This window comes from Tachypleus tridentatus, chromosome 13 (assembly GCF_004210375.1).
Source record: "Tachypleus tridentatus isolate NWPU-2018 chromosome 13, ASM421037v1, whole genome shotgun sequence".
Lineage (NCBI taxonomy): Eukaryota > Metazoa > Arthropoda > Merostomata > Xiphosura > Limulidae > Tachypleus > Tachypleus tridentatus.
The window spans coordinates 58,470,957-58,498,088 of NC_134837.1; the positions used below are offsets into that span (position 1 = coordinate 58,470,957).

Sequence of the window (27,132 nt, forward strand, 5' to 3'; positions counted from 1 at the left end):
ACAGCGATGTATATTTAACAGTGAATCTAGGACTACTTTAAAACTGATTTTATGTGACAATTAACACTGATCCAAGTATTTCAGTGAATGATCAGAACTTTACCAACTGAAAATGAAACTTATTCTCTGCTAGCTTACTACTTGAATTGCTCACAAGTATTTATACATTGTCACACTTCTAGATGTTTGTCAAAGTTACTAGATGCTTATGACATTATCTTTAGAATATTCTAAGTGCTCTAGGCATATTTCTATAAACTTTTTGACCCTAACATCACATGCGTTTAATCTATCATCCAAATTAAAGCACTGAAAGTAAAACTTGCAACAATTTTTGCTAAGAATGTATTACTCATTTTGAACTGTTTCTCTTAGCTTTTGTACAGGTCTTGGTTGAAAGCTTTTTATGGTGCTATGTTAAGTTCTTTGACTATTTATGAATTAAATAACATTGAAAACAGCTGTGAAAAAAGTTTAATTATGATTAGGTAGAATAATAATCAGGCTATTACACAATAATGGAGTAAATGTGTGTGTGTGTATATATATATATACTGCTGGCCAAAATCTTAAGGCCAATAAACGTAAAAACAAAATATGCATTTTGCATTGTTAGACTCAATCGCTTATTTGAGTGCAGCTTCGAAAGATAAAAATAAATTAAAAAATTTTTTTCTAGCATTTAATAGGGAAAATGTGAACACTATGAAATTAGCCTAAATACTAGCTGGTCGAAAGTTTAAGACCATACCAAAAAGAAGTGTCAATCGGTAAACACATAACGAAATTTAGTCATTTGTGTTCAAGCATCAGAGCATCTCTTACTGTCATCTCCTGTATTACATTGGGTAAAAACATGGCAAAGGCTAAAAAGTTGACAGAGTTTGAACGTGGCAGAATTGTCGAGCTGCAAAAGCAAGGTTTCTCTCAACGTGGCATCACTGGTGAGATTAGGTGAAGTAAAACTGCTGTTGCAAATTTCATAAAAGACCCTGAGGGATACGGAATTTCAAGTGGTCGGCCCAAGAAAATTCCGCTGGCGTTGAGCAGGAGGATTCAATGGGTTGTCCAGCAAGACACCAGCCGATCATTGAACAAGATTAAGGCCCATACAGATGCAGAATGCAACTCAAGAACAATAAGACGGCATCTACGAGAGAAAGGCTTTAAAAACCATAAACGTCTTCAAAGACCATGCCTCCTTCCATACCATGAAACAGCTCAGTTAAACATTGCTGAGAAGCAACAAACTTGGGTCGTAGAAAAGTGGACGAAGGTTTTGTTCTCTGATAAGAAAAAATTTAACATAGATGGTCCAGATGGCTTCCAACATTACTGGCATGATAAGGATATCCCACCAGAGACATTTCCACACAACACAGTGGAGGAGGTTCCATCATGATCTGGGGTGCTTTCTCCTTCCATGGAACAATGGAGCTTCAGGTTATACTCTGGCTGGCTACATTGGCATGCTGGAGAGAGCATCCTTATTGACTGAAGGCCCTTGCTTGTGTGGAAATGACTGGATCTTTCAGCAAAACAACGCTGCAATCCGCAATGCCCGCAGGACAAAGGACTTTTTCATGGCAAATAACATGATTGTTTTGGACCATCCGGCTTGTTTGCTCGAACTAAACCTCATTGAAAATGTTTGGGGGTGGATGGCAAGGGAAGCCTATAGAAATGGACGTCAATTCCAAACAGTGCATGATCTTTGTGAAGACATCTTCACCACTTGGAATAATATTCCAGCCAGCCTTCTGCAAATGCTTGTATCGACCATGCGAAAGCAAATTTTTGAAGTTATTCGCAATGACGGCCATGCAACTCACTACTGAGACCTCTTGTTGGGCATTTCTTACCCTGTTTAAGACTTCTTTTTGGTATGGTTTTAAACTTTTAACCAACTAGTATTTATGCTAATTTCATAGTGTTCACATTTTCCCTATTAAATGCTAAAAGGTTTTTTATTTTTATTTTCCCTTTTCTTATTTTCACCTTTCGAAACTCTACTCAAATAAGTGGTTGAGTCTAACAATGCAAAATGCATATTTTGTCTTTATATTCATTGGCCTTAAAATTTTGGAGAGTAGTGCATATATATATTTTGTAAAATACTATTACTAGTTTACTAAAATAGAGCCAAGACAAGTTGCTTTGTAAAGGTCAGTTTTGTATTCTTGGATATGATAACAGTTCTGTAACATTAGCCAGCAGTGTCTGAAAGGTCAGTGTAATGATGATGATAAATATATATAAATGTATAATGTTATGAAATTTAACATATTTAGACCTAAACATTTGTTTGCATGCTGTAATCTGTAGTTATTCTAGAAAGAAAAAAAAGCATAATTTATTTTATATCCCAATTTTAATAAATTTTAACACATTTTTGTGTAATGTAATTAATTTTATGTTTATCCTATTCAGTGTCAGGCAATCTGTATAATTAAGTTGTTTAAATGGTTACATAATACTTCCAATTGCAGCTGTAATATGTCTTAAATCTAAATAAAAGCATTATCCTTTTCAGTAATAGGCAATTTATTTATTTTACAGAAAATCATTGTAGAATTATTTTAATAACAAGTATGATGGCAACTGTATTGTGGTATTTAGTCAACATTAGCAAAGCATTTGCTAAATAGGAAATGTCCAAATTATCTTTAAAAGTAATTTATAATGATTAAAAAAAATATATTTTGCAAAATTTGCAACTAACAACAACTTTTGAAATGGGTCTATTATGTAAAACCAAAGGCAATTAATTTAGAAAGCCAAAATGATGTTAATATTATGTTAGAATAGTACAGTGGTTGGAAAGATTAGGAAGATAACACGTTTTTGATTTTTTTATTATTATTATTGTCTTGTTTGGGAGGGAGGGATGTAAGTGTCGTGAACTAAATTAACTAATTGCCAAATATCATGAACCATCCAAGTCTAATTGTTTTGTTGTTGTTTTTTCATTTTTTTATTAAATGCTTTTAACTTGGTTAGTACTGTTCTTGATAGAGTAAAATTTTTAGTTTTTACTTAGACATACATTTATTTGTTATCATAACTAAAGTGTTCCAGGTAGTGCAATAGGATTAGGTTTAGGGAGTTTTAAGAGTTATTCACACTTTGATGAAAATTATAAATTTAATCTTATTTTATTTTTATAGCAGTCAGGTTTCTCCTGACTTTGAGGTTAGGATAGAGGTGTATAGTCATATGCTTCACAATGATCTTAGTATTGCAAGCACCCCATGCAAGATTAAGAGGAAGATAACCAGATCTATCAGTCGAACTGTAGGTAGAAAGTTGGCAGTTTCTTTGGTAAGTTTTTTTTTTTGCCAACATAAATCTATGAGAGAAAAATCTTAATTTATTTGTGTTGACAGCAAGTCACTTTAGGCTCTTTTTTGTATTTTTTTAAATTAAACTTTTCAGGTTCAAAGTTGAATATTTATTTTCAAAATTTCAAATGTATTTAAGTATAAATGCCCTTAATGTTTATGTTGTATTGAAACAATTACAAGGTGGCTTCAAATCTGATTCAAGAACATACAAATTTCAAATTAACATACTTTTCTGCACATCATGTTTAGATCATAATTTTCTTTTCTCTTATCAAGTGTAACCTTCAGTATATTCATTTTCTTAATAGCACAAAATGTTACAGAATCAAACTAACTGTATATAATGACAACTGTATGAATGTGAATAGGTAAAATTGTATATATCAACATTTTTATATTTACATTCAAAACTTATTTAAACTACTTTATTGTCAATGTATGTCAAAAGAAGATGAATGTTATAAAAATACAGAAAGAAGATAAATCAAAATGCAAAGATAATATTTTTAATCCTGCAACTAGGAACTCTGAAAAATGTAAACAAACTTGGATGGAAGTAGTATATACATTATTTTGTAAAGCTTTTGTTAATGGCTTTTGAGGATAAATAATTAATAAAGTTTTGCTGATAAAAACTTTATTCATATAGGTGGTTATGGAGGTTACACAAGTTAAGTATGAAAATTGTAAGATGAAAAACAAGTATATCAACTTAAATTACGTTGTACTAAGACTGTGATTCCATTATCTAACCAACAAATATGTAGTAGAAAAAATAGTTAAAAAGTATAATTTTCTGAGACAATGAACATTTCTTCACACACGAGGCTATCTTCTTTGTGCATATGTGTTAAGAAATTTCCATGTCACTAGCCTTTAGGCAACTCTCACCTAAATTTAGATTTCTTATGACTTGTGCTACTACATAAGGGCATTATTATGCAGTGAAAGCTCTCCACCAATAGGAGGGTGACACAACCTGCTAGTACAGTTAATTACTGCTGTAACTATTAGCAGTACACCAAACATGTTTCCATTTCATACTCCTTCTAGTGGATTATTTAGTTATGATTCACTCTGATAACTTCATGATTGTTTCCTATATCATCCATCAGAGTTGTACCAGGTGCAGGATCCTTTGTTTTTAAACCCTTGACATTCTTTAATGGTCTCTTAACTTATGGGTTTTCTACTAGATGTGTTCTCTCATGAGGACTCCTCTCATCAGTGCTTTTGCCACACCTCACAGTTACAAGCTTCCTCTCTGTTCCTTATCTTTCAGCTAGGAATGGTTGTATCTTTTCCTGTATGATTTTCTACCTCTTTGGGCTTAATAACAAGCAACAAGAAGTCATTTATAAATAAGAACTATAGAAAGGATGAATAACACAATATCATTATTTATTTTCAAACAAAAATCTTGAAATAACTTTTTTTTTTTTCATTTTATGACTCATTTAGTTTCTAGTATATTTGTTCTTCTTTATTTGCAGTAAAGATGTGTGCACTTGCTGGCTGTATTTGTTCATGTGCAATTTATGATGTGATTTAATGCACATAATGTGAGAGAAAATTGTAGTTTGAATAAGATTTTCTTTAGAGAAATCTTGGTTCAAGAAATTTGATAAATTTTGTTTTGTGTATTTAAAAATGGCTGGAATGGGTAGAGAAGGTACTAACAGAGGAGCAAACAGCGTTTTAACCTTCTTCAGGCATCATCAGATTCACAAATAAACCCGACGATGACCAAAAAAGGTTTAAACGTTGTTTGCTCCTCTATTAGTGCCTTCTCTACCCATTCCAGCTGTTTTTAAATATATAGTTTTCTCTACAAGTGGGTTTTCTCATCATCACGGATTTGTTTTGTGTGTTAATATTCTGTAATGTCAATAGGTTTTTCACTTGTTGCTTGCTATTATGTTAAATTCATATAGTCTGTCCATTTTGTTGTAACTTTAATAGATATATCTGTTCAATTGCAAATATTTGCCATGTTAAAATGTGAGAGAATGACACATTAATATTTTAATGACTGTGTTATCATTTGTACAAGAAATAATTAGTGTTGTTTCAAATTTTCTGTACTGAAAATATTCAAATATTCTGACTAATACATATTTATGATGTTAATATGATATTAAAAGGTATATATAATATTTATATTATTAATATAATAAGTTTATTTTCCACACATTTTTCATATATTTTACAAGTTAACTGTATTTCATTAAATTTTATGATGTTTAACACTGTAGTAAAAATGTAAGTGTCAATAAGATACAGTTGGAAAATTTTCTTTATCAATACACAAACATGAAAAATGTCATGACTATTACACTTTGTTGTAGACTTTGGATAACAAAGTTATGAGCAGGAAAAGTAATTTCAAAATTTAAATTAGTATAGAAAGTAAAGAATTAGATGTTTGTTGTACAAGTTATTGCACAGTTTTGCTTATTATTGTATCACAGCAATATGTGTAATTTACAAAGCTCTGAGTTGTATATATTCTTATACTCAACTGCCTTTGTAATTTTGACTTGTACAATATTATGTGAATAATGCTGCACCAGGTGTGAACTACTGTTAAGGTGCTTTGACTGTTAAACAACAGGTTTTTGATACGTGTTCTGTGACACAATAAAACATATTTTTTTATGGTTATGGGTTTCCTATAAGGGTGATGGTCAAAACCACTGTTAAATTAAACAGGAGTTAATAATGGGTTCTAATGATTATCCCATCCCCTCCATCCGAGTCTACTACATTAATATGAGGGACATCCATGCACAGATATCCATTTTCATATCTTTACATGAAAAATCTCTAACAAAGGTTTTTTTAGAAGCTTAAAATGTTTCACTGTTGAACAGGGATATATAGAAGTAGCATGTTTGTAGGCAAAGACATCCAGTTACTAATGCATTCACAGTCAGCTGTGAATATCACATATATTTTCTTTCACATATTAGTATAATATTATTGTGTGTATGGCAGGCTGTAGTTAAACAATAATGAGGAACAAGATTTATTGCTTTAATAAAATTATTGGATAGATCACCGTTTTGCATTTGGCTGGTGGGTTTTTGTTTCAAGTGGGGAAGCATATGGCTGTGAACTCTATCATACCCTATACATTTAATGGTATTTGTAAGGTTAGAAAGTTTAATGATAATATTACTTGGTTGTGATGAGACTTTAGAGAAATTTTTAAGTGGTTTAGTTTAGCCTCTTTTTAAAGCCAGAGTCAGAACACTATATATTGTGATAATTTTTGACAATTGAATTTTCATAAATTGCCCAAGAAATTGCACTGCAACAACAAAATGTTAGAACTTTTATGGGTGACATTAATTCAAGTTTATAAAACATTAGTTTCTTATACTTTTAGCTATTTTAACTGGTGAAGTGCTAAACTTGAAGTCTTTGCAAATCATGCAATGAAAGTTTTGAGATGTGTTCCTAGACTTTATTTTTTAACTTGATATATTTTAGCTTACCCTGTGTTTTGTTAAAATATTCTTAAGTTCCTATGTTATTCTACGTTTGCTTTGTTTGATTTTCAGAATGATAATCATACTAACGGAGAAAGGTAAGTACATTTTAAACTTGTATAGATGAATAGATGTAAGTGTTTAATATTTTATTTGAAATTAAATCCTTCCATAAACTCTAGGAAGCTGAAGTATGGGAAAAGTAGAGAAACTAGGTTTATCAATATATATATATGTGTGTGTGTATGTTGACATAACAACACTTTTTAAATTTTAGCTACTTAAGAGTCACTTTTTTTCTCTTCTTTTATTAGAAATTGACCAACTATAAACAGTTATATGATTGTCATTAATGGATTTTATGCTAGGTAGACTGATATCTAATTGTCAAGTAATTATTTAACACATACCTAGCAAATACGTATCAGCATATTATGTTATTCAGGATCTTAGCTAAAGCCAACCTTTTGTGTACTAACTGAATAGGAAGATTATCATAAATAATTATTTAATGTTTATTGCATAGTTAGTGGGTAGCAATCAGATGAAAGATGTAACTTAAAATAACCTGCCAGGTAATGAAATAGTGGTTAGATGTTCTTTTTTCAGTCTGTATGTTTATGTACTTGGTTCCTAGTGTTATTTTTGGGCCATTATTCTTCATAGGTGTTTAGTGTGTAATATGTTAGTCATTCCTGATTAGTCTGGATTACTTAATTCTTCCTTTATACAACTGCCTTCTTTACCAGTAATTTTCCAGATTACGCATTTGATGAGATCATTGTATGTATAACGTGTTCAACTAGTATATTGATTTTCAGAAAACTTCATGTTCTTTTAAAGATTGTTTTGGGTTTCAGGTTATGTATCATTTAAATGAATCATTATACAAGTAGAAAATTTAATGAGTAATAATTTTGTTTATTTTCAAAAGTTTTCTTTGCAGTAGTGAAATAGTTTTATATTTAAATGAGTTATTTTGAAGGGTGTTTTTGGCTTTACATCAAAATTTTTGTTCTCCATATTATGTAAGTATTGTGTTATATTTTTGGAATAAGTCTTGTGATTGAATACAAAGATTATAGCATTCCCATGTGCACATAAAACTGATGCACACACTGAAACTTAAATATTTCAACTTCTAGTTGGATTACTCTCAATTCCTAAAGGAAGCATACCTTTGCTGTCTTTATAACAGTATAATGAAAGTTTTCAACAGTCTGACTCATACAGCTGAATAAAAGGATATGATAATTTTTGTGAAGCTTATTTCCAGTGGCACATGCAGAGTTATAATGCTAGAAACTGGATGTTTCTATGGACAGTATGGATAACTCATTGTGTGGTTTTGTGCTTAACTGTATATGAGCAAATGTTTAAGAGTCATTGGATTTTGAGCTCATCTTGCAAAGCAAATCTACAGAACCATACAAATTTCTAAAGAAACCAAACTATAAGACAGGATCACAATTCAATTTATTGATAAGTAAATTTCATTAAAATTGAATCTTAATTATGAAAGGTAGAATAACAAAAATTGGTCAATTTGACTGACCTCATAACCACCAAAAAAAAAAACAACAAAAGTTGAAATAAATCTAAATTTACCCATTTTTCTTTTTTTTTTCTTTCTAAAATAGCTTCAAATTGTAACATGAAACTTCATTAATATATTGTGAACTTCACAAAGTATACATCTACTTATAATTAAACTTTTTTGGGGCCCTTTGAGCTATGTTTAACTGTTATCAGATATGCCAACCATTACAATTTGAGCATAATTATTACAATTTTGGTGTATACATTACGACTATACGCTCATACAGGCAAATATTACGACTTGTTGCAATTCCCAAATTATTATATATTATATAGGTTTATACAATAAAGTGATAAATTGTTCCCCCAGGGCTTGAAAAGGGTGAAAAGAAAATTTCTAGTGAGATAAAACTAAATTTGATAATAAATAAAAGACATGGTCCAAATGGCTACTTGCGATAATCATGTTTGTGCTTGAAATAATAAAAAATATTTGTATCTTCGATGTCTACCAATAATTTGAGTGTGGTGCTTCTCCATATTGGGTACATGGGGGAAATCCATAGTTACGGCATCAGTGCTTGTCAGCCAATCAGCTCTCGCGTGGATGGGTATTTCTCGTTTTCTAAGCGGCATAGAAACACCAATGCAATCGTTCACCAGATTGTCTTGTTTCTGGCAAATCTAGAAGGACTAAAACTGTGAATCAAAAATTTAGGAAAAAGTAGTGCAAAATATCCGGTCATTGCATCAAAAGTCAGTGACAGTCATGCGTTTTGTACAGTTTGTCGCATTGATTTTTTTTTGTGGTGCATGGCGGGATAAACGATTGTTTCAGACATACAAAATTGGCATCTCACCAACAAAAGGCTGAGGCGAAGACAAAAACAATGCAGAAAACGACATTTATGAGTAGGAATTCAGAATATGAAACCATAAATGCAAAAGTGATGTTCATGCAATTTGTCATAATTTACCCCTAGCTGTAGCCAATCATGACAATCTATTCAGAAAAATGTTCCCAGACTCTGATATAGCAAAAAAATATGGTTGTGCTAGAACCAAAACTACAGCCATTGTACAAATGTTGGGTTGTGAAGATGACAAAATGATTTCAAGCATACTTACAGTGTTTACAGTTTAGCCACAGATGGATCCACAGACATGGATGACTCAAAACTGTATCCAGTGGTTGTATGATATCTTGACCCTTTGCTTGGAAAAATTGTTTGTTCTCTTTTGACAATGGTGGAATAGAAAGAAGCTTCAACAGGAGAGAATATTTTCAAGCTTTTGGACCACGAACTGACAAAGAGGAAAATTACATGGGAAAACTGTCTTAGTTTTTTTTCAGACAATGCTTCAGTTATGTCTGGTATAGGTAAAGGTGTGATGGGACACATCTCAAGACGACAGCCTAGCATTTACCTCATGGGCTGTGCCTGTCACCTCATGAATATTGCTGCCCAGAAAGCTTCCAGAGAACTGCCCTGCCCAGTTTCTGATATATTGATAGATATCTACTATTTTCTGGACAAAAGTACTAGCAGAAAACAACATTTCAAAGAGTTTCAAGGATTGTATAACAAAGAAACGAAAAAAATTCTACAACTTGTTAACACAAGATGGCTATCACGTGGGGTGTGTCTTAACAGAATATTGTACATGTGGAAGCCATTGAAGAAATATTTTCACTATGAAAAGGAAAAACTAGATTCAAAAGGATCTAAACATGCAGCTCAGTCAGGCAGCAAGACTTTAACAGTCAGGATATCCTCTCAGCCACACAGGGACACAAGACAACAGTTTCCAAAAGCAGACAAAGAAACATTTGATACAACTCAATATATGTTTAGGCAGTCTGACCTTGAACTAAAGAAGAGACAATGAAAAAAGGAAGAAAACGAAAGATAGCAAGGAAGTAACCAAGAAAAGTTATGTGCAGAGCAAGTTAGATAAGTTAAAGTTTTCTTGGATAACAAAATGAACTTGTTATTTTGTCTTATTCTTCAGTCTGCAATTCCTCTATTTGAGCAAGCCAATTTGATATTGCAAAGAGAAAAACCTTGCATACACATTATGCATAGAACTCTGATTACACAAGTTAAAAATATACTTGTCAGATACATCAAGCCAGAATATCTTGAAGGCAACATCACTGAACTTGACTACAACAATGAATCCTTACACAAATCTGATGAGGCAGTTTATATTGGAAATGCTGCCAAGGAATACATTGTTAAATATGAAAAGGACCTGGACCTGATCAGCTTCTACACCAGTGTCAAGAAATACTATATTGCAGCTACAAATTACATGATGAAACATTTCCCTCTAAATGATGAACTTCTGATTCATGCAGAGGTTGCTGATTCAAAATTGAAAATCAGCAAAGATTTCTCTTCTCTACGCTTCTTCACAGACAGGTATCCTGTCCTTGTCAATACACATGAGCACAACACTATTGACAAGTTGGAAGGGCAATATTTGAACTATCAAATTGATACTTTCTTAGAAACTGTCCTTCAGTTGAATGTTGACAAGTTTTGGATTCAGCTGTCTACATTTAAGGATGGAAATAGCAACCAGAAATATGGCATTCGGTGTAGGGTTATGCTTGGAATTCTTACAATCTTCCATTCTAATGCTGACAGTGAAAGGATATTTAGTTTAGTGACTAAAAACAAAAGCACGTTCAGACCAAACTTGAGCACCTCAGTTTTGAGCAGTATTATAACACACAAGATGTGTATGCAGTCAAATGGACAATGTTGTTATTACTCCCAACCATCCAGAGACATTCTCATGAAAGCAAAGGCTGCAACAGCTGCAAAACTATTACAATAAGTGTCATAAACATGATATAAACTAGTCCTTACACAAAGGCTTTTTCTGCTTACTGTTTATGCATGTTCAATGTTGTTTTACCAGTATGTTTGTTACTCTGAACTAAATAAAAGACATGATTTCAAAAGAATTTTTTAAATTTATTTATTAAATACACAAAACACAGTCATAAATGAGCAATCTATAGCAGTAATAAATAATAATAGTTATAATAATAATATAATAAACAGCTTAGAGACATTGGTCAGGCCTAGTAGCCACAAATGATAAAGGGCTCTGTCTACAATCATTACGCTCAGTCATTTGAAATAGTTGGCATCTCTGTGTTATGCCATTATAACTTGTAAATCACTTGGGAACATGGAGGTCACATTACACTATTAGTTTACACTACCCATGAGCTACTTACATCTGTGTATAGTGAAACATTTTTCATTATATTATTATTAATTTTATCTAACTTAAAGAGATCCATATTTTTAAATTTGTTTCTTTTGTAATAATAAGTAAAGAATAAATGTGAAAACAAGAAATAAAAATAAGTGCATACCTTAATCTCCTTTTTTTGTTACTTTAGATTATTGATGACACTTTACCTTTTTATATTTATTGTAGTAATACGTCAAATAATTTTTATTTAATTATTAATGTACCTATGTGGACTAATAACATACAAAAGATAGACAATTTCCTCTAATTATCACACTTTCTGGCTTTCAAACTGTGACAAGAGCCATTACAAATTGATTGAAGCTAGTAATTATCTTTCTTGTGGGAATGAAGCTTGAACAAACATTGAAATAGAAAATTTTCCTTTTAAAAACAATATTATAAAATATCATTTGATAGGTAAAAACCTTTGCTTTCTGTTGGTTATAGATAATATAAAGTTAGAGATTAGAGAGAAATATTAACAAATCCTGAAAAAGAGGATATGACACATGGGTGATTTCATATTTGATAAACCAAATAAAATTGAAGGCTATAAAATTATGGTTTGTCTGAAAAATGATGATTTTATAATGAATAATTTACATTTAATTTCATGCCTAGAGAAAATGTGTCATTCTAGGAGAAATTCAGAATTTTTTAAAATATTGCCTTATGAAATGAAGAACCTAAAACTTGTGTACCGTTAAAATATGAATTAATAGTTAAGATTTTATTTTATTCTTATTGGCAAAACATAAACAAAATGTTCATTTATAAAATTTTGAATGTAAATCACTGAAACCTTGTGTTCTGTGCAGTAAAGGATATCCATCATGATAGGGTTAACTTTACAATATATTATTTGAAGTATGAAACCTCTTATTTTTACTTCTGCACATAATACCTTTAATGGTATTTTACTTATAATTATTATATTGAAGTAATTGATTTGTCTTCTATATTCATCATGATTCTATATGTTAAAATAACTAATACCAAATGTTATTTTTTGAAACAGTTGTCTAGGTACCTGTTTTAAAGCAGTATTCCACAATTAAACAGATTTTTTATCACTCAATAAGTTGTTGCCTGATGAAGGCTGTGGTAAGAGGGCTAAATATTTGTAAATAAAAAGTTTTCTAATATAGGTAAGAATCCATGTATAATTCTACATATTCATTTACTTACATTGTACGTCTTAAAAAACATTTTTGAAACATTGTTATTTAATAGTCAGCGACACAGTTAGAAGCTTTTATGTGTTCACATCAACCATACAGAACAAAGAACATTAGCTTAACATCATCCTAGAATTTCAGTGCATATTTTATGTATGGGCTAGATTATTAACAGTAGGTGTCTGTAACTTTTTAATGATAAATTTCATTACTAAACAAACAGCACACAGTTCATTTGTTTTAAAATTATATATACAAACAAATCTACAGTTATACAAATCTTTATTATGCTGTTGATTATCACAGCTTCAGTTGATTTAGTTAGCATAGAAAACATTTGACAAAATGAATTATTTTTCTCTGCAGTGTTATTATATTATGTTATAAATTCACATATTACACTGTTGATTTTTCTTTATATTATCTCTAAATCAGTTTTTCTTATACCACTTGAATCAGTTACCATTTCTGACTTGTGTGTCACACATCACTGTAAGTTGTATTAATGTTACTGTGTTTTAACTTTTGATTTGCAGTGCTAACTAAACATGTAGTTATTGCATGGCTGTAGTTGATCATGAATCTAAATTAGCACATAAGTTGGAAAATGCACTTTTTTTAAAATTTAAGATCTCTAATATCATGCTTAATTTATCTTTGGTAATGGATATATCATTTTCATAATTTCTGGAAAAATCTCGATCTAAATTGTACTCTCTGTCTCTAAGTATACCTTTTGAAAGGCCCAAAAGGAATGTTCAAACTGTAAATTTCTATGATGTATTTTCTTAATGGTTTAACTGAGTACTTTGTAGTTGAAATTATTATAATCCTTATAACTCTTCTCCCCAGAATATCTAAAAGTACTTGATATGATTATTAACTTTGCAATTGGTAATGAGGGTTCAGTGCTTGTTTGAATTAATAATCAACAGTTTTTACTATATATCTATAAATTAATTATTACAGAAATCTTTAAAACACACACCAGCTTGACTAACAACTACTATCATAACTACCTTTAGCTCTGTTGCATAATTCCAGGTATAATCACATTTTTATTACTTTAGCTACAACTTGTTCCAAATTTGACATTATGAACTCTCTTTTAACATCCTGGGTTTTGTTAAATTAACAATATCATGAGTGTGTACATCCTTGGTTCATTCTAAACTACATAAAAAACATTGTACTTTTTGTTCTTGTTGCTCTCCTGTTAATTAATTTCTAGCAATATGTTCTTAAAACATTTAATATTTAATACTTGTTTTCTAACAGTATGTAACAGTTCATTTTAGTGTTAAATTACAAGTAGTGTTTATTTAAATACCAGGAATATGCAATCAGTAGCTCAAAGTTTATATGAGAATCAAAGAGAGAGAATGTCAGGATACATAGTTTATGAAACAGTAGTTTTAAAAAATATATAACTTGCCTTAATTTCACATTTCTTTAGTATAATTCATTACTTTAAGTTAGTCTGGCATTCCACATATTCTTCAGACAAATAGATAAATTGCATATGGTAAAACAGAATTTTGTTCCATATTAACAGAAATGGAAATCAAAACTGTAAAGGTTAACTAGTGAGTTACTGGCTTACGAATAACATGGTATTATAAACAACTTATTGTGAGCTTTCTGATTTAATTAATCATCTCAAATTATCATATATTTTTCTAATTTTAGTTCTTTAAAAGTATACTGGTTTTCTCATGTATGATGAGACAGTTCATCTAATAATCCTTTCACAAGAGCTATTTGTAATTGTCATGCAGCACTTTCCTCAGTGGAGTCAGTTAACATCTTTACTCTTCAAATGTTTGCTCTTATGTCTATATGATTAATTAATTTCTGTATTCAATGCTGAATTTACTAAAGATTTCATTTCAGAGTTCTGCTGATATGTATCCATTATTATATCTTATCACATCATTTTACATGTATAAAATCATCCAACTCAGTTACAAAGTGGTCAGCCATATAAAAATGTCATATGTAATAAAAGTCAAATTACATAAAGAGCCAAATCCAATGTGGGTAAGTTAAATTACAAAAACTAGAGAAAAACCTTGACTCTCTTTTTTTTTTTATTGCTTTTCAATTATTATTACAAAATTAGAAATTAGATTCCACCTGAAATAGGGCTCAAACCTCACCTGTTGAGGTAAACTGTAAATACTGATGCAGCATTTTATACTACAAGGCTCTAAGATTATCAATTTTAGCTTGGAGGGCAATTCAAATTTCCTAAAAAGTATTGATACAAAATTGGTAAAATTTGTTAATTTACAAATGGGTAATAGGGATCATCAAAAAAGTAAATAAACAGTTTGAATCAAAATGTCAAGATTTTACTTTCTAGTCTACAACTGGGGAGTCTAAAAAAAATGAACAAACAAGGTTGGAAATAGTGTCTACATTATTTTCTGAAGTAGGGATTTGTAACTTGAGAAAATAATGTAGATGATATTTTTCTACTTTTTTGTTTACTCTTTTTAGAGTCCCTAGTTGTAGACTTGAAAAAATAATCTTTGCATTTTGATTTAATGTTTTTCTGTATTTTTGTTTAATTTTTTATGTCTGCTTATGGAAAATATTTAAGCTTCATGTGTGCATTTGTGTTCAATTGAATGTTGCATGTTTTTTAACAGTTTACTGCTGCATTAACTTTTTCCATCCAAACACCACACTGAGCTGATTCAAAATAAATAACAAATGTGTATAACAAAGAATAAAGACTTGTATTGGTTTGCAGCTACAACAAACAAAATGTAAAGTTGTTCAAAAAAACCACCTTGAAGACAAAAATTGTATCGTTATAGATTTAATGGCTGGCTTTCAACAATGACACAGTAAAACAAGTAGTGGTAAAGCAACCTCATTACAGCAGAATAATACTTTTACTGAGATAATACTACACAAAATAATGCAATGTAAACAAGCACAGTTAACCTTCTTTTTTGGTGAGGACAACATGACATGTATGTTCTTCAACAGTGTGCTGTGCATAAGTGTTTGCTGTAATAAGGCAACACAAAAATGCAAGCAAAGTAGACAGCATCTACAATTCTTACCTTGATAACAACTATTTAAAAATAACAGTAGCTACATGAGATAGTGCTGTATGGCTGTATGCAGTGTTAATAAATACTGAATTTGCAATAAAGCTTCTGTTAAGCATAAGAAACAGAAAGAATTGCCACTGTTGTCCAAGTAGGAAAATCTGTTATGGTAATTATCCACTGTAAAATCTTGCTGAAATATAATTGTAGAAATCAACTCGGAGAGCAAACTCAAGTAACATATGTAACAGCAAAATCAGGAACATTTCATTCAGTAGTTTCCATTTGATCTACAAATTGTGCAAGTTGTAATTTCCAATTAATGTGCATGCTAGGAAAACACCAGATTTTTTGAGGGTGGAAAATAAAGAACTTGGAAAATTTTGCAGCACAACAAATTCTAGATGTTGAATTAGGTTTAAAGCTACTCTCTCAGATTTTGCAAAATTTCTGTGCAATCTCACACTAAGTACAATAACTATGTAGTGCAATCATAATAGGAAATTTGATGTAAAATAGCTAGCCAGTTTTATTGTAGTCTTGTGAAACAATAACAATATGAACAAACAGGTAAATTTGATTTAAAAGTGTTAATTTTCTGTACATTTGTGAAATCACTTATTTTGCTTATTATCACTGTTTGGGTAGTCTTTATATGGAAAAGGAAGGTTTCCTGTGGTGTTTTAAGGACAGTTTTGCTTTTAAAGGGTTTTGTCCTGAATGTTTTATTAGAACTCTTAGCAAATTTCTATAAATTCCTATTATGAATCACTGTCATAATTCATGATATTTATGAAAGTTATAAAACCATAATTTAGAGCAATATCTACCAATGGAATTTTGTTTTTGTATGGGCAACTTTTGTTTATTAAGTTTTGTTTCTTCAACTAGGAGAAGAATAACAACACTTTTACCACTTTGAGTGTTTAGGTCTGTTCAGAAGCATAATAATTGTAGCATTTCAACATTTGAAATGGCTGTGTCAGTAATCCAAATTGGCAAAAGCTTACTTGTGCATATATCACCCACTCTGATAACACAGTACTGCAAAGTTAAATTTCATAATGGTTGTTTTAATAATGGATTTTCCATAATTTAGCTGTGCAGATTTATAAAATAATATTCATTTTATGTATGACATAAGGATTTTTTACAAATTGTGAAAAAAAGTTCTTACTCGGATCAAATTATTATTTCTTTTCCGTAAATAATGGAGGAAAATGGATATCATTTTTGGATTCAGCATACAGGAATTAATTTAGAACATGTAAAACTTTTCAAGCTAATAAAACCATTGTAGGCCTTTGTAATTGGTCTTTCATGATTAAATTAACAAATACTTCTTCACAAAAATGTTTGTCAGTGTCATCCTTGGCAATTTATAGAAATAACTGGGTATTTTCACATTTGCATCTGACCAAGATGTTTATCAAGCTGATTAACGTATAATAGCAACTAGAAACTTCTTACTAGTTTTAAACTGATTAATTTATTGAACAGTCACTCTCATTAACATAAATAAATAACTAGATATGTGCTGTTCCTAGCCACACTGTTTGGTATGTCCATAATGCTAATTACGTGACTGTATTTCTTTATTTTGTTGTGTATATAATATATATCTTTATGTGGGAATTTTTCAACAGCTTACTCTATATGATCAAAGTCAGTAGACTTTATCACATGCTTCTAACCATTCATGGTTCATAATGTATGCACCAGGCATAATTTAAGCAGTGCTTTTTTATTTTAATTAACAATGAGTAGTTTTGGATACACTTGTATTCTGCCATATAGCACCTTTTCTTAATGTTCATGGTATGGTTTGAGATTATTTGATCCTAACTAGCATTAAAATAATCTGTCAGGTGGAGCATAGCCTAATGTATGTTGCTCTTTACAAGCCTCCCAGATGTATTTTTACTCACTAAAGGGTGGAGGCCAGTTCTTTTCAGCAGCAGATAAATTTTCTGCTGTTGCTAATCTTTTATAAATGCAATACACTAGTCAATCTTTAGTAATAACATTCCTGCTCAACTGGCACCAACTACATTGTAGATAACTAGCAAATGTTTTTTATTAGGACCAATAACATATCTGTGTATGTGTGCATCTTTTCCTGCATAGCTTCTTCTAGATGAGGATAGAGCTTGCTTTTGCACTCTATCTTTGGTTTTAGTGTTGGGATTTTAGTATCTTGAAGAAAGTAAGGAAGTAATTGTAGTACAATTCCATTTTAATTTTTAAAATGTAGAATGTTTTGCTCATGTTAAATTTAGCTGAGAATTTCAATAAAAATTTAACAAGTATTTTTCCCAGTTACAAGATCACTACTGTTAGAAAATTTTATCTTAACATTATTTTAGTGTATAATTCTTAATCCAAACTTTTGTATTAGTAGGACTAATCATTACAATTAAATTTTGTTCCATAATAATATAGCTCAACTCTTAATAATTGTAAATTTGTCCTTACTTACTGAGTTTCAGTGTAATTATTGAGTGATAATTTGACACAATATTCCTAGTTTTCTGTTAATTTGTTATTATTTAGTAACTGACAGTGAGCCATTTGTAATGTTTCTATAACAGTGGACCCAGGTTTGACTTAGTGGCTTATGCTACCCTGCGACTTAGAGATGTTGCAGATAGCATAAAAACTCATGATTTACTTCAGCTAAACCTAGAGGATCCATGTCACCAACTTCCTTTGTTTGGCTGTTTTTGCTGTAGACTGGTTGCACAACCTGATTTTGTTAACGTGGAGAGGTTTGCAGGATATCTGAATATTATACAGGTATTATAGTTGGTTTTAATCTGTTTAATAAATATAGTTCTTTCTGTGGCAAGGTTATAATAAAGTGATCATTGTTCTTGGTTAGGTAAAAAGTTTAGATTTTATATTATGACCTGTCAACATTTATAGTTTAGCATTTTGATTAATTGCTTTCTCTGACAACCTTATGAAGGAATGGAGAGAATCAGAGAGGAAATACAGAATATGACACACATCAGTCAAGATTAAGAACTCGTATACGTATTTTCTTTTGAAATTAAGAAATTAAAACCTATGTAATATAAAACATTGAATTACAAATTTTTTATGCTACATTTATTGACATATGTTGATAAAGTTATTCAATTAAATTTAGAATATTACTACATAAAACTAAGACATGATATGTACAGTCATGTGAAAAAGTTAGGACACCCTATGAAAACCTGTGTATTTTGGTAACATTTTTGGATATATAGATTTTTAATCTCAATTTCAACAATACTGACAGATTATAGGAATATAACTAAACAATTAAAACTGAAGAAAAGACTTTTCATGATCTTCTGTAAATGTAATTCTACAAAAATGCATATTCTGACTGAGGAAAAAGTTAGGACACCTTATCCCCTAATAGCTAGTGTTACCTTCCTTGGCTGAAATAACTGCAGTGAGATGCTTCTTGCAGCCATCTACCAGTCTCTGACATCGGTCTGAAGAAAGTTTGCCCCACTCCTCAATGCAGAATTCTGTCAGTTGTGAGATGTTTGAAGGGTTTCTTGCATGTACAGCCTGTTTCAAGTCACCCCACAGCATCTCAATGGGATTAAGATCTGGGCTTTGACTCACCCATTCCAGGACTCTCCATTTCTTAATTTTCAGCCAGTCCTTGGTGGATTTATTGGTATGTTTTGGGTCATTGTCATGTTGCAGGGTCCAGTTCTGCTTCAGCTTTAATTTTTTACAGATGGTCTCACATGATTCTCAAGCACACTCTGATACACAGTAGAATTCATGGTGGATTCTACTATTGTGAGCTGTCCAGGTCCTGCTGCAGCAAAGCAGCACCAAACCATGACACTTCCACCTCCATGCTTCACAGTTGGTATGAGGTTTTTTTCCTGGAATGCTGTATTTGGTTTATGCTAAACATGTCCTTTATTCTGGTGTCCAAATAATTCAATTTTGGACTCATCTGTCCAAAGAACATTATTCCAGAAGTCCTGGTCTTTGTCTACATTCTCTCTGGCAAACTTCAATTTGGCCTTGATGTTTCTTTTAGAGAGCAAATGTTTCCTCCTTGCACACCTCCCATGCAAGTTAAACTTGTGCAGTCTCTTTCTGATTGTAAAGGCATGCACTTTCACATCAACAGTAGCCAGAGCCTGCTGTAGGTCCCATGATGACATGTTAGGGTGTTTGGAGACCTCTTTTAGCATCTTGCGATCTGCTCTGGGGTGAACTTGTTTGGACGAGACCTGTTGGCAGTTGTTTTGAAAGCCCTCCATTTGTTGACTATTTTCCTGACAGTGGAATGGCTGATTTCAAAATCTTTTAGAATCTTTTTAAATCCCTTATCAGACTCATAAGCTGCTACAATTTTCTTTCTGAAGGCCTCAGACAGCTCTTTTGCTTTCACCATGGTGCTCACTCTCACTTCAACAGTTAGGAGCACACCAAACGAAATGTCTGAGGTTTAAATAGGGCAAGCCTCATTCAAAATGCTGAGTAACAATCTTCTAATCATGTGCACCTGGTTTGATACACCAGTGTGTGAGTTGAGCCATTTTAAGTGGGAATAAATGTGGGGGTGTCCTAACTTTTTTGTCAGTTAGAATATGCATTTTTGTAGAATTACATTTAAAGAAGATCTTGAAAAGTCTTTTCTTCAGTTTTAATTGTTTTAGTTATATTCCTATAATCTCTCCTTATTGTTAAAATTGAGATTAAAAATCTGTACATCCAAAAATGTTACAAAAGTACACAGGCTTTCATAGAATGTCCTAACGTTTTCACATGACTGTATATTGACCCCTGCAATACATATAGGATTAATCTTTCCATGTGCATCTCATTAGAAATTCCAATGTTAAAGGTCAAAAAATGGCTGTCAACTACTGTTGTTAATTCTGTAACAGAAGTTTATTTTTCTTGTGAATAGTTTAAATGCTGGTGAAGCCTATTTGTTTTATATGTTCATTTCATTAAAATTATGGATACTGTATTAAACTCATTTATTGCATGTTTTTATTTTCTTAGAATGAAGGAAATGCCAGTAAAACTAGAACATTTTGGTGTTCTTTAAAAAATCTTCAACTGGCCTTCTGGCAGAAATGTGAAGATAGCTCTTGCAAGCCACCGGCTATTACTGTGGCTGTAAATAAGGTTTGAAAACATTTTTAATTTTATATCACTTCTGGAAACATCAATGTATATAATTTAGAATTAAATGTTTACTGTTGTGAAATAAACCTCCATCTTCTTACTATAATGGATGTAACATGTATATATATGTATCTATGTACAGTCCCTTGCAAACATATTAATTCCTGCAAAGTTCCCCATTTTGTTATCTAAGTTTGCTGTCATGAAACTTTCAAATTAGACTTTATGTATGGAGTATACACAAGATCCTCCATAAACTTAGAAAACTAAAAAAAGCTGATATTATGTAAGTTAGATTTTCAAAAAAAAAAATTTCAGTTGTATAAGTATTCAACTCCCTTTTGCTGCAGCAACCCAAAATCATTTCAGGTGCAAAAGATTAGTTTAAAAGGTCAGCAAATTAGTGTTATGGTCTCTGTGTGTAATCAAAGAGATTTAACTTGACTTCGGAGTACATTTATCTGTTCAAGCCATAACTCATATGGTGGTATGACAAATGAACCATGAAGACCAAGGAACTTTACAAACAACTCAGCAATAAAATGGTATTGAAGCACAGATCAGGAGCAGGTTGCAAGAAAGTTCCAAAATTACTTATTACCTTTTTTGAGTACAGTGAAGTCTATCATTGAGAAGTGGATTGTGCTTTAAACCATCAAGTTACTATGCTGATCAGGCTGCCTTTCCAAACTAAGCAGCCAGGCAGGCAGGAGACTGGTTAGGAATGCCCCTGTGAAGCTAATAGTGACTTTGAAAAATATGCAAAGTTCAGCTGGCTTCAACACATCACCCAGTCATCACTATCCTAACTGTCAAGCATGGTGGTGGCATTGTCATGTTATGGGGATGCTTTTCATCAGCAGGGATTGAAAAGCTTTTCAGGAATAAGCAGGAAATTAATGGTGCAAAGTACAGATAAATACTAGAAGAAAACTTGCTTGAGTCAGCTGAAAATCTAAAACGGGGCCAAAAATTCACATTTCAACAGGACAGTTATTTGTAGCACAAGGCCAAAACCACACTGAAGTGGTTTCAAAAGAAGAAAGTGAATGTTCGGAGTGGCACATTTAAAGTTCAGACTTAAATACAATGGAAAATGTATGGTGGGACTTGAAGATTGCAGTCCATCAACAATCTGCAACAAATTTCAGAATTGGGCAATTTTGTCAGAAAGAATAGGCAAAGATTACCCAGTCCCATTGTGCAAATCTGGCAGAGACCTCTCCTAAATGATTAACAGTAGTAAGTCCTGCCAAAGGTGTTCCCATCAAGTACTGAATACTTATGCACTCAGCAAATTGAAGTTTGTGTATTTTCTTTGCAGGCTTTGGTGGATTTAAATCTCCTTCACACATAACAATGTTAAGTTTGAACATTAAAATTTGAATAAAAACAATTTAAAAAAATTATATTATTTGCATTTCATTTAAGTGTGACACTATTGATAGGAGATGAATACTTTTGTAAGGCATTGTAGGTGTCCAAAATGATAAATACGATGTGATGCTATCTACTGAATGACACCACAAACAAAATTCCATAAAGAAATTCACACTTTGGATATTTGAGATTCAGACAATTAGAAAAATAACTATGGTATTTGTAACAACCAATCTTTATCATAGAACACAATTTGAAATAAAAGTAATATGCTCAACTTTTGCTAGAACTGTATGTAAGGGTTTTTATATATATATAGATGTAATTTGCATATATAGTACTTAAAATCTTGTCCTTAAAAATGTCATTTTTTCAATAAAGGGTACCAGTTTTAATATATAAAAGCATTACAGTTTATATCTGTATAATCTGAACACTCACATTATTACTGTTGAAGCTATGAACAAGCTATTCACCTAATTTGTATTTTAGATCTAAAGGATTTTAGATTATACACCTTTCATACTTGGTTTGAGCATTGAAAAAGTCTGTTGTATATATAGTAATAGGTTTTGATTCTCAAATAACAGTATATTACTGAGATCATCAGAACATAACCTTCCGATATTTAATCGGAACTTTAAATAGTATTATTACAATATACTTACTTCATCATTACAGTTTCAGGAAACAAAGTGTTTACTGAAAAGTATTCTTAATACCATCATCACACATGCTATTAAGCATGAGAAAACTATAGTTTAGTTAAACTTTTCACTTCCACCAGCACAGTATGATAGTTTTGTTGCCTAAAACTAAAAGAGGAAAAGAGAAACAAAAACTTCTTTAGTCTTTTTAGCTTTGTTATTATTCATAAACTATGTATGCTTATTATTGTTTTCCAAAATTTAAAAAAATGTAAATATTTTTCTTTGTTCTAAACATTATGCACATGGAAAACAGGTCTACAAAATTTCAAGCACCAGGTATGAATGTGAATAAGAAAATTCACTGCACACCTTTTTTTGCATGGTATGACTGCAAGAAATGTAAAGGCTACTTTAAAATGGTTTTTAAGAAACAATCAATATTTTGTCTTTATCCTGCAATAAGGTATGTAGTTTCAAAAATTAGTCAAGTGCTGTAATTAATGCTGCACTTAAGTCTTTCAACCAGAGCACTAATCAGGTATGGCCAGTATATCCTTTATATATACCTTGCAGATTTTACAATGTATAATAACCTTAGTACTAGCAGCAAGAAACAGTGAATTCAGCCTCATCTACTTAGTTGAGGTAGTTTACTTCCTTGAAATGATAAATATTTATTTTTCAGAAGCTTTTCGTATCAGTGGTGAATAAGGAAGAATATTATTTCCTTCAATATGGACTTCTCATTTTAAATGACCTAGTAACTATTAGGTATCCTAAAAGTATCTACAATATAACTTTTAATATAGTGAGTTTGTCTTCATAAAATCTGGCAAGCTTTTAGTAAATATTGAAAGTCTTTTGTACCCAAAAAATTAAATTTTTTCATTAACCAATTTTTACTAAAAATTTGTCTATGAATATGTGGAATTAGACTATTGACTAGTCTAAGTACAAGGTGTTTTTCATGTTAAAATTAAAACATGTTTTTCATTTTATAGTTTTCAAATTTCATCTGCATAACTTGTAGAAATTCATAAATGTTGTAACCGAAACTTATATTTATTTATCTTAAACAGCCCCAGACTTGCAATAATTTAAATCTGTTTCTACTTAATTTAGTTCTTTTATTTTATTGTTTTTTGAAACATGTTTAACTAATGCAAGCTATAAATCACACTGAAAAGGTGTAGCTTTAGTTATAATATTGAATTATATAATGCACAAGCTACTTGCAAGCATAACTTGTGGATAAAATTTATTATTATCATTTGTTTTTCATTATGTAATCTGATAAACATCCCCAATGTTTGCATTTTAGTTAGTTTCATAGAAATAAATAAAACATATACACATAAACAAAAAATGTAGTGCTTATGTTTGATCTTTTATTTTGTTTTCTTTTTTAGTGTCAGTCTGTCAGTGAAACTTAAGCCTATTTTGTTGTAATGAAGGTACAAGTGCATTGAATAATTCCTATGTATTTCACATATGCACTTAACAACATAGAATAATAACATGCACAAAGCAAACAGTATTCTAATTATAATTTAACTAGCTTTCTTACTAAGAAATAAGCATCTTAAAATTTAATTCTTTTAGCTACTTGACCTGAACTCAGTGACAGTAACTTTTAGTTTATAAACACAATAACTAAAGATCTCGAACGAAAACAAGGTAGCATGAATACCAACTGCTAAATTAAAACTTTATCTTTTTTATATGTAATGTAATAAAAGATATCAGAGAGAGAATTATTATTAGAAATTCAGACTCACTTGCCACACCCACTGAGTATGAATTAGTAGTGGATATCTTTGTAAACAAAGAAGATTGAAAGGTTATAAAAATTATACTATGACTTTGTGATAGCTATACTATGATGAATAGTTTACATTGAACCCAATGCATCAAAGAGGGGTTATTAAAAACAGAGGATAAGCAAGTTGGAGCAAACAAATGTAATTATACAGTAAAAGGGAAGATTGAACATTAACTTAAATACAGTAAAACCTGTCTAAGCCTGAAGCTGCATAGGGTGGAAACCTGTACAAGTCGGAAATATCAAAATTTTGCAGCATTACCTTAAGATTTTTTTTATGAAAGGCCCTCTATATGGTGGAACCTGAGTAACGCAGACGGAAGAAATGTCTTTCACCTACCTCATCTATCAACAAGTAGGATTAGAACCTGAGTAAAGCAGAAAAAATACTTTTGATTAAATATTAATTTCTTATTTCATTTATAATATCTTTTATTAATAAATTCTTGGACATTTTGTTACAGCAAATATTGGTTAAATATATTCCGTTCTTTTTACTGCTGTCATTGCTCCAGAGGTTGCAATTTGAAAGAATGACTGACTGTACTTTTGGTCGCATTTGCTGATGAAAAACTAGTGAAACCATGTGTAATAAGTAAAAGTGAAAATTCACTTTGTTTCAAAAATTTAAGAAAGAATCAACTTCCTGTGGAATGGAAAGTAAATAATAAAGTGTGGATGACATGCTATATTTGAGGAATTTTTTAACAAATTAAACAAAAGAATGGAACAAGAAAATATGAATATTCCACTTTTCCTAGATAATGCAACTTGTCACCCAAAAGTTCTGTTTTCAAGTGTTCTTTTAGTCTTTCTACCTCCAAGTACAACATCAGTTCTACAGCCACTAGATAATGGAATTATACAGTGTATAAAATTGAAATACAGAAAATTGATGCTTCAGCATATTATTGCAAACATGGATGACTGTAAGAGAGCATCTGAAATGACCATAAAAATTGATGTGTTAGATGAAATTGCATTTTTAAGTCATTCAATCAAATGTGTAATAAAGTACTTTTGAAACTGTGAATTTATTATTGATAATGGCAGAGATTGTGGACAATTCTAGTGAAATCCAAACTTTGAAAAGATTGATGCAGATGATTCTGTGAATGCTGAAAATTTTGTGAACATTAACAAGAATGTTTTAACAGAAACTGATGAAATTGATTTAAAATCTATAATAGAATTGCAAGATGGTAACAGTGTGAGAGATTTAGAAGATGAAGAGAATGGAAAAGATAGTGAAGAAATAGAAATTCTTCATTGCAAGTGTTAAGTTATATTAACATTATCAAATTGTATTCAAATATGAAGGGGGAAAATGAACTTCATGAAAAGGCTGTAGAATTGGCATTCTCTTTTAACCACATGAGAAAGCCCATTAAAAAAATGAAACAGTTGAAATTGAACACGTTTTTCAAATAAATTTGATTAAAATGTGTATTTATGCATATTTTGAGTGTCTGTTTTTGTTCTTATTCTAATAAATATAGCATAAACAGTAGAATAACTTTATTCACAAATGTTTTACTTTACTTGAGTCAAGCAAGTATAACGTTTGCTAAAAAATTATATATATTTAAGGAAATGCATATTGACTGTCTAAGCTGTAAAACCTGCTTAAGCCAGAAATTTTATACAATCTTGTGTAATTCTGCCTTAGACAGGTTTTTCTGTATTTTCTGTATTAAAATTAATAAAATAAAATATGTATAGTATTACAATTTTATTTGATAATTAGGTTTTGGTTCAATGTTTATTGGATAACATCAGTAATATAGTACAAAATTAAAATTTGAATGTAACTATATAAATGATTCTGATATTTGCACTTTGATCTATCTATACATAATAACAAGGTTAATAAAACTAAACAAAATACTCTTCACTGAGTCACTTGTTCCTGCCATCACCTGTCTACATTGAGAGAGACCTGGTTTTGATACACATGGTGGGCAGAGCACAAATAGCTCATTGTGTAGCTTTGTAATTAACTACAGATAAACACACTTGCTCCAAAAGCTCATTTTTCTTAGCTCAGGGTAGAATAAGAGTGCCATCCAGTGTCACTGCTGTTGCTGGCTCTTTTTCACACATCATCTACTTGGTTATGTGTGCAGCCTTAGTAATATCTTGATCTCATTATTATTTACATTTGTGAGATACTTTCCTTTAAAGGTTTCATGAAATATTAACAATTACAGATTAAGCAACC

The 27,132-nt window shown here is 31.0% G+C and overlaps 1 protein-coding gene across 2 annotated transcripts in view; it reads left to right on the top strand.

The window, feature by feature from the left end:
• Positions 1–27,132, top strand: part of LOC143240241 (rhotekin-2-like) — a 102,345-nt gene that overhangs the window by 52,377 nt on the left and 22,836 nt on the right. The window contains exons 5-8 of one of the 2 annotated variants that reach the window (XM_076482375.1): positions 3,168–3,321; positions 6,911–6,936; positions 18,491–18,695; positions 20,934–21,059. In XM_076482375.1, the coding sequence (XP_076338490.1) occupies positions 3,168–3,321; positions 6,911–6,936; positions 18,491–18,695; positions 20,934–21,059 (511 nt within the window). The remainder of the gene's footprint in view (positions 1–3,167; positions 3,322–6,910; positions 6,937–18,490; positions 18,696–20,933; positions 21,060–27,132) is intronic. The other variant, XM_076482376.1, reaches the window with a different exon arrangement.